A 16,153-nucleotide genomic window follows, 5' to 3' on the forward strand; every position below is an offset into this window, starting at 1 on the left:
AATAGATTTTTTCCCCCATCTTTACCTTCAATTAAGATGTAAAACAACACTGAAACCACAGAATCAGAGAATATTCTGAGTTGTGAGTGACTTACTGGGATCATCAAAGTACAACTCCTGGCCCTGCACAGGACAGCCCCAAGAATCAAATCCTGTGCCTGAGATCGTTGACCAAATGCTATGGGAACTTTGGCAGGCTTGATGCTGTTATATATCCTCCTGTACTCAGCTGTGAAATATTCTCAGTTTGTAAATTACAGCTTATCTGTTAAATATGCTCATTTGATAGTGTTTTCAACACTAACTTGGCATTCAGAAGTACCTATCCATAGTAAAAGATGTACTGGTAAATCCAGAAAAAAATTTCATCCAAATACATGGCAACTCCCAGACCATACCCAGGAGCTGTCTAGGAAAGTGATATTTTACCCAGGCCAAAATTACTCTAACGGCAGTCCTCAACATTTAATGGTGTAGACCTTCAGCAACCATCAGGAGTACCATTCCCTGTCATATTACTGCAGGGTCCAGCTGAGTCACGCTGAGTGGGATTATCTCCAGAGGCTAAGTTAGACAGGCTTTTTTTGCTCAACACAGTGTGGTTCCTTCTTAGTTTTAGCTGCCAAAGCCATGGCACTGTTGGCCACTGATGGTCAATTAGGCAATGAAGGTGAATAATGCCTGTCCCTGTTATAATCAATCGTGCCTTGATTTCACCAGAGCCAGAGCTGCACTCAGCACCAAGCAAAGTGGCAACTGTTATTTGTGGCATAAAAAATCCCCAGCAGTCCTGCAATTTTTCTGTTCTTTTAAGTTTACTCTCTTACTTCAAAAAAAAACCCCAAACATGAGGTAGCAGCAATATTTCTATCTTAAAACCTCAAGACCTGAAAAGCTGATTTTGAAGTGGATTATGCAGTTGATTACCAGAACACAATTCTTTCTTGCACATCTCTACTTTTCTTATATTAAGGATTATTTTTCTGGGTAGCAAAAGATCTGAGTACAGTATGTTAGCAAACACTTTGACAGAAAAAGTTTATTTGAGTACTTCCCTTTGCCCTAGATTGTGAAAACTGTAGGATAAATTGACTGCAATGAGCAAATGATTTTAAAGAAAAGATTATATGGTGGTTTTCATTTCTCCAGCCTCATATTGCAATTATTTTCATTTTCTCTATGTCATTATGATAAAGTTTTTATCTTAATTTTGTAAATGTTCTGAAAAAAAAAATAATTCTTCAACCTGTGCTCAATGATAAAGACAATTGTCCTAGTTAGGACAGCTGAGACCAGTTTATCACTGGATGGGTGTAACCCAAAACTGTGTATTCTATAGCCTTCCATGTCATTTCCCAGAAACTGTTATCAATGAACCATTTACACCATCTGCACATAGAGCCTGACTCCTCAGGCTATAAACTAGGTGCTAAGAGGCCTGCGAGATAGGAGTTGCTCTTGTCCTCACACCCACTAAGGAACCCCCCCATCCCTGAGGGAGGTACTGAGCATTCCTACCTGAACTGGAGGATATATAATCTTGGAGTCTTGGGACCTTTTTAACCACTCGTGGGATCCAGAGGAAGACTGCAGATCACCACAGACCACCACTCTCGACTAGACTGCAACCATCACTCTTGACCAGACTGCAACAGCACTCTCACCAGCAGGTTTTTTCCCTCTCCTTTTACTTTGGACTCAGGAGGGCCAAAGAACACCACTCTGTTCATGCCCCAGGGTGCTGGGTTATATATTTGGGTTTTGTAGGTTAAAACCAATTGTTTGTCTGTATAATCATACTTACTGTATTATTTCATTAAATTTTTTTTCTGATTTATAATCTCTCTTTTGAGTTGAGTTCATTTCCCCTGCTGGTTTACCTTTAAACCAGCACAACAACATAATTCATATTTTAAATTAATTTTCTTGTCAGGTATCTGTGGCCAAGCAAAGGTTGCTAGGTGGGCTACTAGACTTATCATTGGGAGTTGGACTTATTTGATGCAAGAGAAAAAAATACCTGCCGTGTTATCTAAGTATAGATTTTATGTACTAAATTAAACATTCACATTTGAAAATTTTGATCTAAAAAAAAGACCTACTCTTTGAGAGAGATAAAAGGAGCATTTTGTCATTTTCTACAGATTTGAAGCACCTCTAAGTACAAAAAAGAATCTTGGGATACAAGCCATCATGCTTCCCACTCATTAAAATAGTTAAAATCCAGAAGAATAAATGCTTTATTCTTATTTTTTGTCAAAAATGTCTCCTGTTGAAGCCAATGAAAACCTTTTAGAAAACATCTAGGTCAAAAATATCTCTGAGCATTAAGCTGAACAGAATAAGCATTTTTTTGTTTTATTTTGTTTTCTTTTAAGCTACTCTGCTTGCTCAAAAAATGATGTCTCCTTTTTTAGAACCTTTCAGAACCCCAGAGAAAATTACTTTGATGTTTTATTTTTCCTTTATGATGGAATGGATTATCAAATGTGGATTATTTAATTAAATGGCTTATTTATTGACACTTTGATTTGTGTCCTGTAGGCATCTGAGCTATTTCATTTGCTTTGTTTTGATTACATCTCCTGTTATAACACTTCATTGCTTTGTCAATATAAGCCAAATACAATCACTTAGCAGACACTGCTAAAAATATGACTCCTTAAAAATATGACAGAAAAGACGAATTTAGGCTGACAGCACTTTTTTTGACTTGCAAACCTAAACTCTTTCATTCTTGATAAACTATTCTAATTTTCAGAATCAATAAATATCCCATATGGAAATAAAAAATAAAATGCTCCTCGAATAAAATTTATTCATCACAGACTGATGAAACCCACCTTTCTAAACAAGTTGTTTCAGCATCATGTTCAGTTCTTAAAAAACTTCAGACATGAAATTCAGTTCAAATTTCTATATTTCTGGAAAAAGTAACAATTAACCCAAAGAAAAAATATATAGAAAACAGAGTTTGCTGCAAATTATTTTATATCTCAAAAATTTTTTATAAAATTTCTTACCCAGTTTATTTTCCCATTTTCATACTCCACCTCTCCAAAGACAGGGTTATACTGTTTCTGAGTAGAAGACAGCACAGTATCAAGCCCTGAACATGCTCTTCCACTTGAAGAAAAGGTTGAAGTGCAAGTCATTTTAAAGAAAGCCTAAAGGAGAAATTTATGAGCTTTTTCTATAGAAGAGCACTTATTCTTCATGCAGCTTTTGTCAAACATTTTTAACAAATTGTAATAACCTTTGTCATATCTCATTTTCTTGCCTAAACAAGTCACGTTGAAACTATAAATGATGGAAAATTTAATCCACGTGGCTTGCACTATCAAAACTGTTAAACTACATTCTTTTCCAGCATGTCAGCAGTGCTTTATCTGTTTTATAAGAATGTTGAAAAGATTAGTTTTTAAGGGAGATACAAAATGTCCTCCTCATGCCTGCACTAGCTGATGTTTTCACTTTCAGTTCTTCCTGTAGCTAGGAAAATGCTTCAACATTTCTCTTTCTCTATCCTATAAGAGAGAGTATTTCCACCCACCTCCAAGAACTGTCTACTCAGAGACACCAGGAAGTGCTCAGAGTCTGTTGGGTGCTGTCAGGTTTCTGCTGCCTTCCTGTCTCGATCATGCATGTCTGCTCTGGGATGCAACGTGGTACACCACCTCTCAGTTCAACAATATGCATTCTTTCTCCTCTGTAGGAACTTGGTGCCTTGCAAATTGTGTGTATATAAAACAGTAACTCCTAGTCCAGGAGATGCTGTTTTTTCTTCTGTCCCCAGCTGCTGCATGGGACACTGAAGCCGTGAAGTCTCCCTTTGTCATACATCAAGTGGGGTGAGAGTGCTGATAGCATCCAGCCAAGGCAGAGATCTCATGGAGGGCAACCCACTTATCAAATATCTGTCTTTGTGCTTTTTGTGACAACTGTTCACCAGAACTAATAGTCCCAATGAAAGTGTAACAGTGCTATGAAAGACTGTCTTTCCTTCCTTCCTCCCTTTCTTTGTAGGGTTTTTATTTGGTATCGTATCCATCCAGTATAATCTTCAGCACATTTATTTATCTAATGCCTCACACAGGTGTTACACATTTGAGGATTAAAAAACCATATAAAGGTGGCACTTGGGTACTCAACTCAGCAAGATCCTCATCACTGTCAAGAAAGCATGAGCACTGCCCCTGGCTTTGAGAAGGAATTACTTATGAAGGGGCTTTAATAGGTTCTTTGTAGATTCAGAGCTCATGGATGCAAGCAACTTGCTGTAAGTTTGCAAGCAACTGCATTAGTTCTGACTCTCTACCAGTGTGAAAAGAGCTACTTTTTGGTTGTAGTTAAAGTTAGCAAAAGCTTTTGAACATTTTCTACCTTCCATACAAAATCCAGGATAATGGCACTGCCAATGGTTTGCAAACAGTTTTGGTCATAATTCTGAATGCCCTTGCATTTATGGGGATTAAATCAGACCTCAAATAATACTGGAACATAACTCTGGTGGTCTAATCACTTAATTATGCCACTTCAACAGTGATACATTTTTACCATTTACAGAAGAGGCCACAAAACTGTTTGCAGATGTTAACTTTTGATTATTTTAATTCTAGCACTAAATAATATGGCAAAATAGCTCTTAAACATCTTCCACAGGTGTATTTTTTGTCCTTATGATATTCCCTGAGTAATGTTTTAACAATTGCTTTAAGCTGGACATACTCCTCCATGTGAACAGCCCTCAAATCACAAAATATAGTAAAATTCTGCTGAAAATTAAATAAATGGAGAATTGGTAGGCCTTAATTAACCAATAAGAAAAGTTTATGAGGAGCAGATTGATTAAATATCAAAGCTTCTGAGTTATATTATCTTTCATAAACTGGCTTTTCTCCAATTAGTGTAGTCTTTCAGGAGCAGTGGAACAAGATGAAAGGATCTACAACAAAACTGATTACTGCTGAAACAAAATGGAAGTTGCTGCTTTTGATAAAATACAAGGCTATGGCAGTACTTGAATAATTTTGTGGGAAGTTGCTGCCTAAGGCATATGTTTTACTGTCTGATACTGAATGCATGAGGAAAGACCATCTGTTTTTTTCAGCCTGAACAATTATATGATCCAGATTGATCCACTAGAGGCCAAGTATAATTGCTCTGTGTTTTGCTTTGTGCTACACTCTACCTACAGCAGCATCCTCTTGTACAGCATGTGTCATAGCACACAGCTCAAATGATGAAAATGCTTTTTCTTTTATTGAGGGTTATAGAATCACTATCCAGGGTTTAATGCAAGCCACTGCACTTCATCTGTCACTGGAGAAATAGTTCACAATAGGAAAGAACAGCTTTTGAGAGACTTTGGCCACTGAGATGTTTGAACCTTAGGAATTTATTTTTGCTGGACAGATCCTAGTTTAACATCCAGCTAGGCGAAAGATGTTGCTGCATCCTTCATGCCTTCAGTTGTAGCTGGGGAAAGGGAGAGGTGCTTTCATTGCATGGCCTGAATAAACAGATTGCATTAAAAAAGATAGATAGTGAATCCTGACTATTAGTGTACTTTGAAGGAAAGCACTTATAATATATATAAACTAATGAAAATATTGTGGGTTTGTTGCAACTGCTGTGTTTTACAGCATCTAAAAGTATGCTTTTAGTTTTGTCAGGCTAATAGGACTGGGTTTCTCCCCTTCCCTTCCCTGGGTTTCTCCCCTTCTAATTTTAGACATAATGTGCTGAGTGGCAGTAAAAAAGTGTTCAGTATTGGAGGGAGGAATGAGGGATAGAGGGGCAAGATTTGAATGTGTGGATGGATAAATGCAAATATTTTTCCTTTGTCCTTTAATAATAATAATAATGAATAACAATGCTGGGGAAACTCTAACAAAAGTTATAGAACTTTGGAAAAATTTCTTTCCAACACTATTCTTGTGTATTGTGATGGTTGTTTCTGCTTTGCATGAGTAACCTCAGAACTATGTCTGCCAGGTGCTGATCTACACTGCACCTGGCTTTCCTGAATATTTGTCTTTATTTTGATTAATACACTGGTTAACTGTTCTCATTCCTATCAAGAATTAACACTGCCCACAGTGATGTTCTAAATCACAGTTCTGATGGATTGTGGCAGAGCAAGTGGTGGGTGAGTGAAATATGGTTTTGTGACTGCAAGACTGGGCTGCGACTTAAAAGATTTAGGTTTATTCCACATATAAAGACTTTCTGTGTAGCCTTTGGCAAGTCCCTTACCTTTACTGTGCTCTCCAGCTGTGATATGGGAACAAGAAACTGTCTTTCTTCCTGCTGTGTCTGTTTTCAATAATTATGCTGTAAGAGATCTCTTCCAAGTCAAAACTTGTATTGTGTGTTTGGACAAGACCCAGTACAACTGGGCTTCCAATTTTGTTGGTATTACAGGAATAGAACCAGATAAGAGCGAGTTTTCATACCTAAACACAAAGAAAACATCATTTTAATTGATTTGGGTCTAAAGAAAGTCAGCAAAAGGAAATTACATTCTTTTACCATAAATTCTTAGTCACTTCTTAATTATTTTTTGCCTTCTGTGCAAGTCTTAATGAGGAGAAACCACATTTATGTCTATGTCAGTAGTATGTAGTTATAGGGGAGTTGCATCTGAAAACTGTAGCAGCTGAAACTACTACTAATGTTCTGTGAGATTTTCCTTTTTTATTAAGTGAGGGCAAGGGGAGCAAAAATCCTCACAAGATGGATTTTTGTCACTTTTCATAGAATCACAGAATCATAGAATAATAGAATCATAGAATCACAGAATCATAGAATAATAGAATCATAGAATGGTTTGGGTTGGAAGGGACTTTAAAGATCATCTACTACCAACCTCCCTGCTATGGGCAGAGAACCTTCCATTAGATTAGGTTATTCAGAACCCCATTCAACCTGGCCTTGAACACCTTCAGAGAAGTGTAGTCTACCTCCTCTCTGGGCAATCTGTTCCAGTGCCTCACCACCCTCATAGTAAAGAATTTCTTCCTAATAGCTAACCAATATCTTCCCTCCTTCAGCTCAAAGCTTTCCCCGTTGTCCTATTACTATATGCCATTGTAAAAAGTCCCTTTCCAGCTCTCTTGTAGTCCCCCTTACGTACTGGAAGGCTGTTACAATGTCTTGCCAGAGCCTTCTTTTCTGAGGGGAGGGCTGAACAACCCCAACTCTCTCAGCCTGTGTTCATAGGAGAGGTGGTCCAGCCCTGTGATCAACTCAGTGGCTCTCCTCTGGGAAAGCAGACATTCCAACAGGTCATCATCTTCCTTATACTGAGGCCTCAGAGCTGTATGCAGCTCTCCAAGTGGGGTCTCACAAGAGCAGAGCAGAGAGGCAGAATCACCTTCCCTTGACCTCTGGCCACACTTCTTTTGATGCAACCCAGGATGTGGATGACTTTCTGGGCCCTGAGCATGCATTGCCAAGTTATATTGAGCTTTTTGACCACAAACACTCCAAGTCTTTCTCCCTAGGATTGCTCTTGATCCATTCTCTGCCCAGCCTGTGCTTGGGATTGCATGAGTCTTGAATGAGTCTTTTATGAAACCTTGAAGCATGTGCTGATCTTCACCTTTCTTTAATCTAGAAGACAAGACTGGATAAGGGGGTGTGCCAGATATGTACTTTACCCTTCTGGATACTGGTTTATTTACAGTCCTTAATAGAACTTATATGCAAGCTCCTACCATATTTGATTTTCAGAATAGAACTTCTCCCCAGCAGTTAAGTAATACGCTACAAAAATGTGTCTCCAATATCTCATTGCATTGCACATAGAAATTTTCTACTAGAAATTCTGAAGACTGAACTTATATTTTTATCTAATGTATTGGATATATTACAGCACTACTATTTTATAACACTATGGAGGAGTCCATATGTTATATGGGTAAAAGTAATTGCAGCTCCTGAGGCACAAGTGGGCGCAGATGCCATAATATATTAATGTTTGTATCCAGTAGTTAGAAAAATAGAAGTATTTAGACTGAAAAATGCCTCTTTGAGTCATCCAGTCCAACTTCCTCCTCAAATCAGGGCTCACCTCAAAGTCAGACCATGCCTTTTTCAGCCGAGTTCTGCAATCTTAGGGGGGACAGAGGTTTCACAGTGCAATTTGTTAACCCTGGCAGGAGACTTGGTGCCCACCAAAGTAGCTTTATCATTCTCCGTCCTAAGCTGGACATGGGAGAGAAAGTATAACAAATGGTTTGTGAGTTGGGATAAGGGCAGGGAGGGATATGTATCTGCATTAATTACAATACCTATTCATGCTGGATTAGAGCATCTGGTAATGAGTCCCAGAAATTCAAACAAAAGTCAAAGGCCTGCATGACTAAGTGTTTTAAGAAGGAAGTTAGCAAAACTTTGGTAGAATCAATTATTACTGGCTGCTGGTTAGTCAGTTCATGATACTGTGGGTGAAATGAACCTCTTTTCTCATCGAGTTCATAGATGGTTTCACTAGCACAGTGGTATTGTTGGTGGTGAAAGAGTACAAGAGGAAAGGATAATCCTTACCATCAACAGCATAGTTCTCAGAGCAACACCAGTTCTGCAGGCTCATGTCTGAAAACACCACATGTACTGCATGCTGTTATGATTGGACATGAGATATGCAAGAATTTCTGCATGATACCAATTTTTTTTGCTTCATCATCACAAAAAGATTTAGCACCATGTTGGTGGGTTTTCTTGCCTGCATGTATTCATTAGTATCATGAAACATACAGGCTCATGCAAACTCAAAATTGTTGTCTTGTTTTCCTGATTGTAATTGCATGGCTTGTCTAAGACTTTCTTAATTGTTTTAACTCCTTCAACAGATTCTACGACATTAAATTTGTTCCCAGAATGGAACCTGTTCATTTAGGGCAACGATGCCTTAGCGCTACCTCTCAGCTTCTGGTAGTTTGTACATGAAATCTGTTGCTCAGAAAGAAGTAATTTCATATGGACAGATAGCTGCAATATGTAACTTAACTCTTTGGTAAGCTTATGCAGCAGATATTTCTGGTCGGTTGTAGGAGAAATTATTTTTCAGACCAGGAAGAGGACTCTCCCATTGAAGATCTTTCTTTAGAGACACTAAGGGTGTCTGGACTGCATAAAGGTACAGGATTGTAATACCAAAAGTAACATCTGTGTATATTGGGTCATTTCTCCAAGAAAATAGCGTGCTTGTTTCATTAATTCTAGCAGTGCTGCTTGGAAGCATGTGGATTTAGTAACAGGTTATTCTAATGTCTTTAATGAATTGAGTAGTTCAATTCACCTCTGTTAATGAAGAGCACTCCTTGGCAGTCTTCTATTAATTGTTGAAGTAGGATCAATATAGATACTAGGTCAGGATTCTGAAAAGTATTAACAAATATTAATATTCTTTCTTTTTCAGTTTTCTCCTTGTGTTTGGTTGCTTGATTTTGTCCGTGTTTTCTACTATTCCTGAACACACAAAACTTGCCTCTGGTTGTCTCTTCATTTTGGTAAGTGAAAATTCTAAGTACAAGACAGTTTTATAGATAATTTTATATATATTCAAATCCTCCATGGAAAAAATAATATCACACCTGCACACACACAGAAAAATCAGACTTTTCATCAGAATGATGAAAAAATGACAAAATAGAGGATTCTGCCATCTTTTGGCAGATTGTATGACAGTGCTAATAATCTACTGTATTGCATCCCCTTCTTTCCTTGAGAATTGCTATGGTTTATAAGTGATAGTTTTCCTACTGCAGTTAGGCAGTGAGTGAGCATGAAAGACCTTTGATATTGCTGCTGCCATTTATAAAGTCAGTATGTAGTAAGAGGCACTTATACTTAAAATAGGAAATAATTTTGGTATCTTAGATACCAATTTCTGCTAGCTATTGGTAGATACTGACATTTTAGTGGCATTTGCTGCAGTAGGACGGGGAAGTTTCATTATTTCTTCATAATACATGCTTTTCTATTATGTTTATCTCTCCTTTTTCCCTTCTGAGGTAGATATAAATGGCTTTAATCCCTAAAAGTGCTTAACATTTTTCATGCATTGTATGGACGGCACTTTATTCATCTACTTCTTGATGGGCCATTTAGTTCTGCAAGTTGATGGCCTGAGGATAGATGGTAGTGATCATTAAAATGTCACTATATACCCAGAGCTACCATGGTTATTTCAGTTCCATGTATGCAGCAGACTGTGACTTATTAGGTAGTGCCTGAGGTGAAGTAACTGTTGACAAATGCCAACATTTTAATTGTCGTCACTGTATATTTCCAAAAACCCTGGTCTTCAGAACAGCTCCCTAATTAATTATGGCGTGAGCAGGCTGATAAACATCATTATGGTGTATGCCATATCTCTACAGCACAAAGGGCCACTGCATCAAGATACCTGAACTAAATGTCCAGAGCTTGCTAGGTGCAGATATGTGCTGTTCTGCTCCATTGGATGGTTTCTTAGCAGGGCTAATTAGAGAGAGCCATGGTAAATGTTACATTTTTCTTCCTAGCCATATTAGTGCTTTTTCTTTCTCTGAAGAAAAGATCAGGTGGCATCAAACCAGCTAAAAGTGATCAGATTTAATCCTACACTATTACCTAGACCCATTATTTACAGATCTTAATGACACTTGGCAAATGGAAGTTCATTTGAATGTTCTGCAGCTAGTTATATTATAGTAGTTGGTACACTAATTGCTAAGATCTTTTTTTATAGACAACAGGAAAATTTGATTAGTTTGAAAATACCATATATGTAATAGAAGGTGCTTTTGTGACAAGTAATCCATTTTCCTGTATACTTGTGTACACTGGTTGCAGAAATGCCATTTGTTCTGATATAAAATATACATTTCCCATGAGCCACATATTTGTTGATTGTGTTGGTACACTTACCACTGCTAATTTCTCAGCTGGCTGATAAAACCCTGTGTTTTGCCATGGGTTTCACAGGAACCGGCGTGTGGCAGAGTTCTGTGAAGTCCTGGTTTTGCTCCCAGTCTGGGCAGAGGTGTGGTGACCTCTGCTAGCTGATACACCAGTCCTTGTAGAGGTGTCCATCAGCAGATTAAAGCTGCTCAATGTCTGCTGTGGGAACCTCTGGTGCTTTTTGCTGTCATGGTTTCAAAGATAAACTCAGTCCATCTTAACAGTTGTGACTGTGCATCTGATGGTATCCTCTGAACACAGACCTGGCCTTAAGGAGGAAGAGGATAGATACATGGTTAATCCTTGAAGCGCCAATACTAGCCTGGTCCAACATTTCTATGCTATAACCTAGTGTGTTCAGGAAACCCTTGGCAGGAATAACCTAGTGATGACGAATTTTGCATCTCCTGCTGTGGGTCTCTAATGGAGAAAAATATAAACACAGCAAAGGATGAAGTTCCAGAAGCAGGCTAAAGCTGACTGGTTCATTGCAGTTTGCTGATGCATGATTTGTTCCTTCTCTGCATCCTGAAGGTGATATTAACAATGTTATCAAAGCAGGCTTTTGCAAGTGCAAACCAGAGGAAGATATATCCCTACATTAACACAGGAGCAGTTGTTTTGGCTGTGCCAACATCTGAGTTTTCACAACCTTTTCCTTGCTGTATTTCACACAACTCTTACAAATATGTTGTTTAGTTAGACAGCTGTATTAACTATCAAATCTGGTTTAATACTGTTTTTGCTTCATGCTTGAGATGGAAGATATATGTTTATTTTCTAATGAAGTACCATATAAATACAACAATCCATAGAGTTGCCTGCTGGGTTTCTGTTAACTGTTTACTTTGCAGATTTATTCCAGATGGTCCCCCCTACAGCCATGTTAATTGGCTAAAATGCTAATGTAATGTTCCTTCAGTTTAATACCTGAACCACTGCCTGGGCTGTCACCTCTGGCTTTTGACATATTACAGCTATTCATAGTTACACAGAGAGGTTAAAGAAGGAAGTGTAGATGAGGTGAGAAAACCTTTCCCTTCTTCTCAGAAAGGCCAGAGGAGCTGAGATGGTTATTCTTCTGCAATCAGACAATTCCATTTATTTACCCCAGCCTCGCCTTACAAGGGAGCAGAAAACATATCTCCTAATCACTGCATTCTAAATACTCTCACCAAAACATACAACATTATGTTAGCTCAATGTTAGCTCAAAGTAAATAATTGTTTAGGAAAGCAGTGATAGAGGAGCGCTTCTGAGAAATGCCTGAACTCTGCTTCCAGAGCGGAGCAAAACCTGTCCCGCTGCATTGTGTCAGACCCAGCCAGGGCTTCAGTTCTGGCATCCACACAAGCACTACTGTGTTCCAAGGCATCTTCTCCTTATCAGGGGGCCTGTCAAGGGAAAGACCTTTAATATTTGAATTTTAATCTTAAAATGAAAGTCCTGCAGATAAGTTAAGCGCATGTTACATGCCCGGATGTTGGATTGTTGCATCAGTAATTAATTTGGTTAGATTTGTGTCCGGAAATAATAAGACTAACCAGGAGGAGAGCATCAGATAAAACTCCCTATACCTACAATGATAATTATGCTTTAGCCTCCTCTGTGCACACAGCTTATGGCACTCGAGCTGTAGCAGTGATATATCCCAGACAGACAGTAGAATAAAATCTAGTTCAGCGTCAAAATAAACCACAAGCAGCTTAAGAATCCAACTAACACAGCAAGAAAATAATCTTTGGTGTATTGCTGATCTAAAAGTATATTTACTGACACTTTATCAAATAATAAACACAAGAGAAGTAAAACTGAGGCTGGAAAGGCAAAATCAAATCTTTTGGGGAAGATAGCCAAGAAGGAATATTATCTGGAACTGAAGGTCATTCACTGTCTTGTCCAAACTCTCTATATTTTAAGTTCATTTTCAACTACAGCTGAAAGTTATGTGAAATTCTGGTTTGCTTCTGTTTGTTTGCTGTCATTTCAAGAAAATAAATGAAGTCATTTGAGTTGACCCATGAAGCTCTGACAAACTCAGACGTAAAAAAAAAAAGTCTTGGATCAGTTTAAATGCTTCATTTGACCTGACATAAAATATTATTTGTATATTTGATTATTTGAGAATTTTTGACTAAAACTAAGATTGAGGCTGTAGGAAAAAAAATGTCATTTTTATTTGAAGTGACAATACACCTCATTCTTTTCATAATTTTCATTTTTAATGAAGATGGAGAGATTGAAAAACATAGGTGAATTTCTGCAGGACTGGTTTTGTCAAATCTGTTTTGTGTTTTACTCTAAAAATGGCTAGGGTAGAAATCTGTACCCACTTTGTAGGACAAGAACCTCTGAAAATGTACTCTAGGAACACATTCTTCAGGCAGAAATAGCTCCTAGAGATATAAAAGCAGACAATGTGCACAGGATGAAGCTGGTTTCTACATGTACTGTGGTCACTCACATGAATGCAAAAGGAAAGTCTACTAAGTGCTTCTAGCAATTAATATCTTTCTAGTATTTTTTTTTTCCAACATAAAAGTCGAAAAAGGATGTGCTTTGATTAAAAACATAGGCTATAGCTACCCCATAGCAACCAAGCACACATTCAGTTTTTCTCTGCTCTAGGAGAGTAAATCCATCCACAGGAACGTAATCATACAAATCTGCTACAAAATTTTAAATCTGGGCAGAGTTTATCTTAAAAAGTGAGAGTGTTCAATTCAAAAAAAAGTAGCATTTTTTGGTTTAGATTGTACCAAAACTTGAATCCTCTTGCCATGCTTGGATGAAAGACTATCAGACCTGATACAGGACTGAATGGATGACTCTGTAGGACCAGCTATCAAGGCATAAAAAGAAAAACTGAATGATATTGAAAGATTTCAATTATAGACACATTTCTTAAAAAGGCAGGGTATAGACCATGTTATTGCAGTTTTCTTGAGTCTTCTTCTGAGAAAAACAGATTAACTGATCCCTGAGCTAAAAAAAAAGTGAGTTTGTCAAAACTCAAAATCAGTATTTCTCAAAAAAGACTAATTTCCAATGTTTTCTTTCCCAAACTGAACCATTGCTTTGAAATTTCAAAATTCTTCATAGAAACCTCTGGAAAATTACATTAGACATAAAACACTGATGTTATCAAAGACAGAATAAGAGAGGGAATTGCAATGTTGATAACATCAACACCTTCATGTTTTCAGTCTTTTTTGGATTTCTAAACACTAATATTATATAAGGTGATAGTATGAGCATAAAACAATTCAGCCATGTCATAATAAACCAGCTGTTAGATTTGAAAATAATCTTACCTTATAATATATTAAATATTGTGAGAAATTATTAATATTATAAAAATATTTATATATTATATTCTAATATTATAAATATTTTCATGCCTTTACTGATTAAATTGATGCTCTCCTTTTATGTATGCTGATTTCACTAGATCAGAGCTGATGTTGCTATAAAAATTTGGAGTTGATCTCATCAGAACTGCTTGTGAAACTGTGTGCAAACAGAACAGACTTACCGTTGGAAATTTAAATGCTGAATGTATTTAAAAGTTATTAGAAGAAAGTCTGACAGGCAGCAAAAACTGAAATGAAAAGGTGGAATTATTTAAAAACAGTGGATGTCCTCAAAGCAGTAATTCTTCTGTCAGGAGGAAGTGTTGGCACTCCCAGCCAACCAGCAAAGCTCTATAACAAACAAGTACACACTGTAGCTATGGAGAGAGATGAAAGTAACCATATAAATTATTTCATAACAAAGGAACACAGCACTGCACATAAAGCTCTGAATGTATCTATATATTGTCAACAATGCTGAGGATGATAAATACACTTCCAACACATCAGAGAACAAAGATGTCTCAATACTGGCGTAAGCTTATTATTGAAATGTTTCTGAGACTGGTTGCATTGTCAGTAATGTTTTTTCCTTTCTTTTATTCTGAATTAAGTAGAAATAGCCTTTGTAAAGCAAAGATTGAAAAATCACACATTGAACAGAATAGTTTTTCTATTGTAATTAAAAATGCAATATATTATAGTTCTACTGGGAAAACGTAAATGGATTTGATGACTAACGATGACTAAAACTGTGCTATTATATGTGATCTGCAATCAGGACAAAGAAAAACCTCATAACTGAATTACTTGAAGAAGGTAGGATAGGTATGAAGAGTTACCTCAAGTGCTACAACATTCAGCAGTAAATGCAGTAGAAGGCAAGAGAGATTCAGTCACTGCCAGAGCAATTCCAAGGCAGGCAAAACTACCAAACAATTATGCTCCAACAAGAAATCTGCGTTTACTGTGCAATGTTAAGATCACTGGAGTGGCCACAAGTCAAATGTCTGCTGGGTGAAATACCATCCATGAAATTATTTTCCATTTCTCTGAATGAACAGGGCATGTATAGTGAAATGGGTGGTACTTGGTAGTGAAGAAAGATGGATGGAAATAGCAAAACCACAAACAGTGTTAAATGTAACAAGTTCATGACCTAGTAACAATTTTAGTATTGAAATGACTAAGTTGTAGTAAGAAAGCCAGCGTTGATTTTCTAAATAGGTACATTATATTCTGTTTTATTATTGTTATATGTTCCCATATAAGAGCTGTCACTTAGCTTCTTTTGTCAATGTCATTATATGGCTAAATGCAGGAGAGAAGATACTAGTGCTGTGAACAATCAATTTCTCATTCCCTTTGTTTCCCAAAACAAGGAAGATTAGCATTCAAGGGTGGAGACCACATTTTTAAGAGGGAAAGGACCATTCACATTATCTGGAAGAGAGCCTTTCAACCAACCATTCAGGGGCTGCTTTCTCTAGGAGAACACAGAATCTCTAGGAGGATTTTGAGATTAAGAGTGGAAAATAGGGTGGATTAGATGCTAGAGATGGGGTGTCAGGATTTGGATTAATAGGGATATAATTCTTTGAGTACAGAAAAGCATATCTCCTTTTAGGTTAATTAACACATTGTGCTAAAGGACAGAACCAGCTGTCCTTGACCTCTTTTAGGGACAAGCAAACAACTCTACCTGCACAGCTACTCTTCCATGATGTGTCCTCCTCCTTTTTTTTCATCTTAAATGATAACAAGGTAACATGGGAAATCGCTTCCAAGTCATAGGTGTAATATTTTCCATAGATGTAGATTTGTAATAGTTTATGCCACACCCTGCA

The 16,153-nt window shown here is 37.4% G+C and overlaps 1 protein-coding gene across 4 annotated transcripts in view; it reads left to right on the forward strand.

Annotated features, from left to right (window-relative positions):
* The window catches only part of KCNQ5 (potassium voltage-gated channel subfamily Q member 5), a 285,418-nt gene that overhangs the window by 185,165 nt on the left and 84,100 nt on the right, over positions 1-16,153 (forward strand). For all 4 annotated transcript variants that reach the window (XM_051777722.1, XM_051777723.1, XM_051777725.1 and 1 more), the window contains exon 2: positions 9,428-9,518. In XM_051777722.1, the coding sequence (XP_051633682.1) occupies positions 9,428-9,518 (91 nt within the window). The remainder of the gene's footprint in view (positions 1-9,427; positions 9,519-16,153) is intronic.

This window comes from Manacus candei, unplaced genomic scaffold (assembly GCF_025592945.1).
Source record: "Manacus candei isolate 608988 ecotype Guabito, Panama unplaced genomic scaffold, ASM2559294v1 h1tg000011l, whole genome shotgun sequence".
Taxonomy (NCBI): Eukaryota; Metazoa; Chordata; class Aves; order Passeriformes; family Pipridae; genus Manacus; species Manacus candei.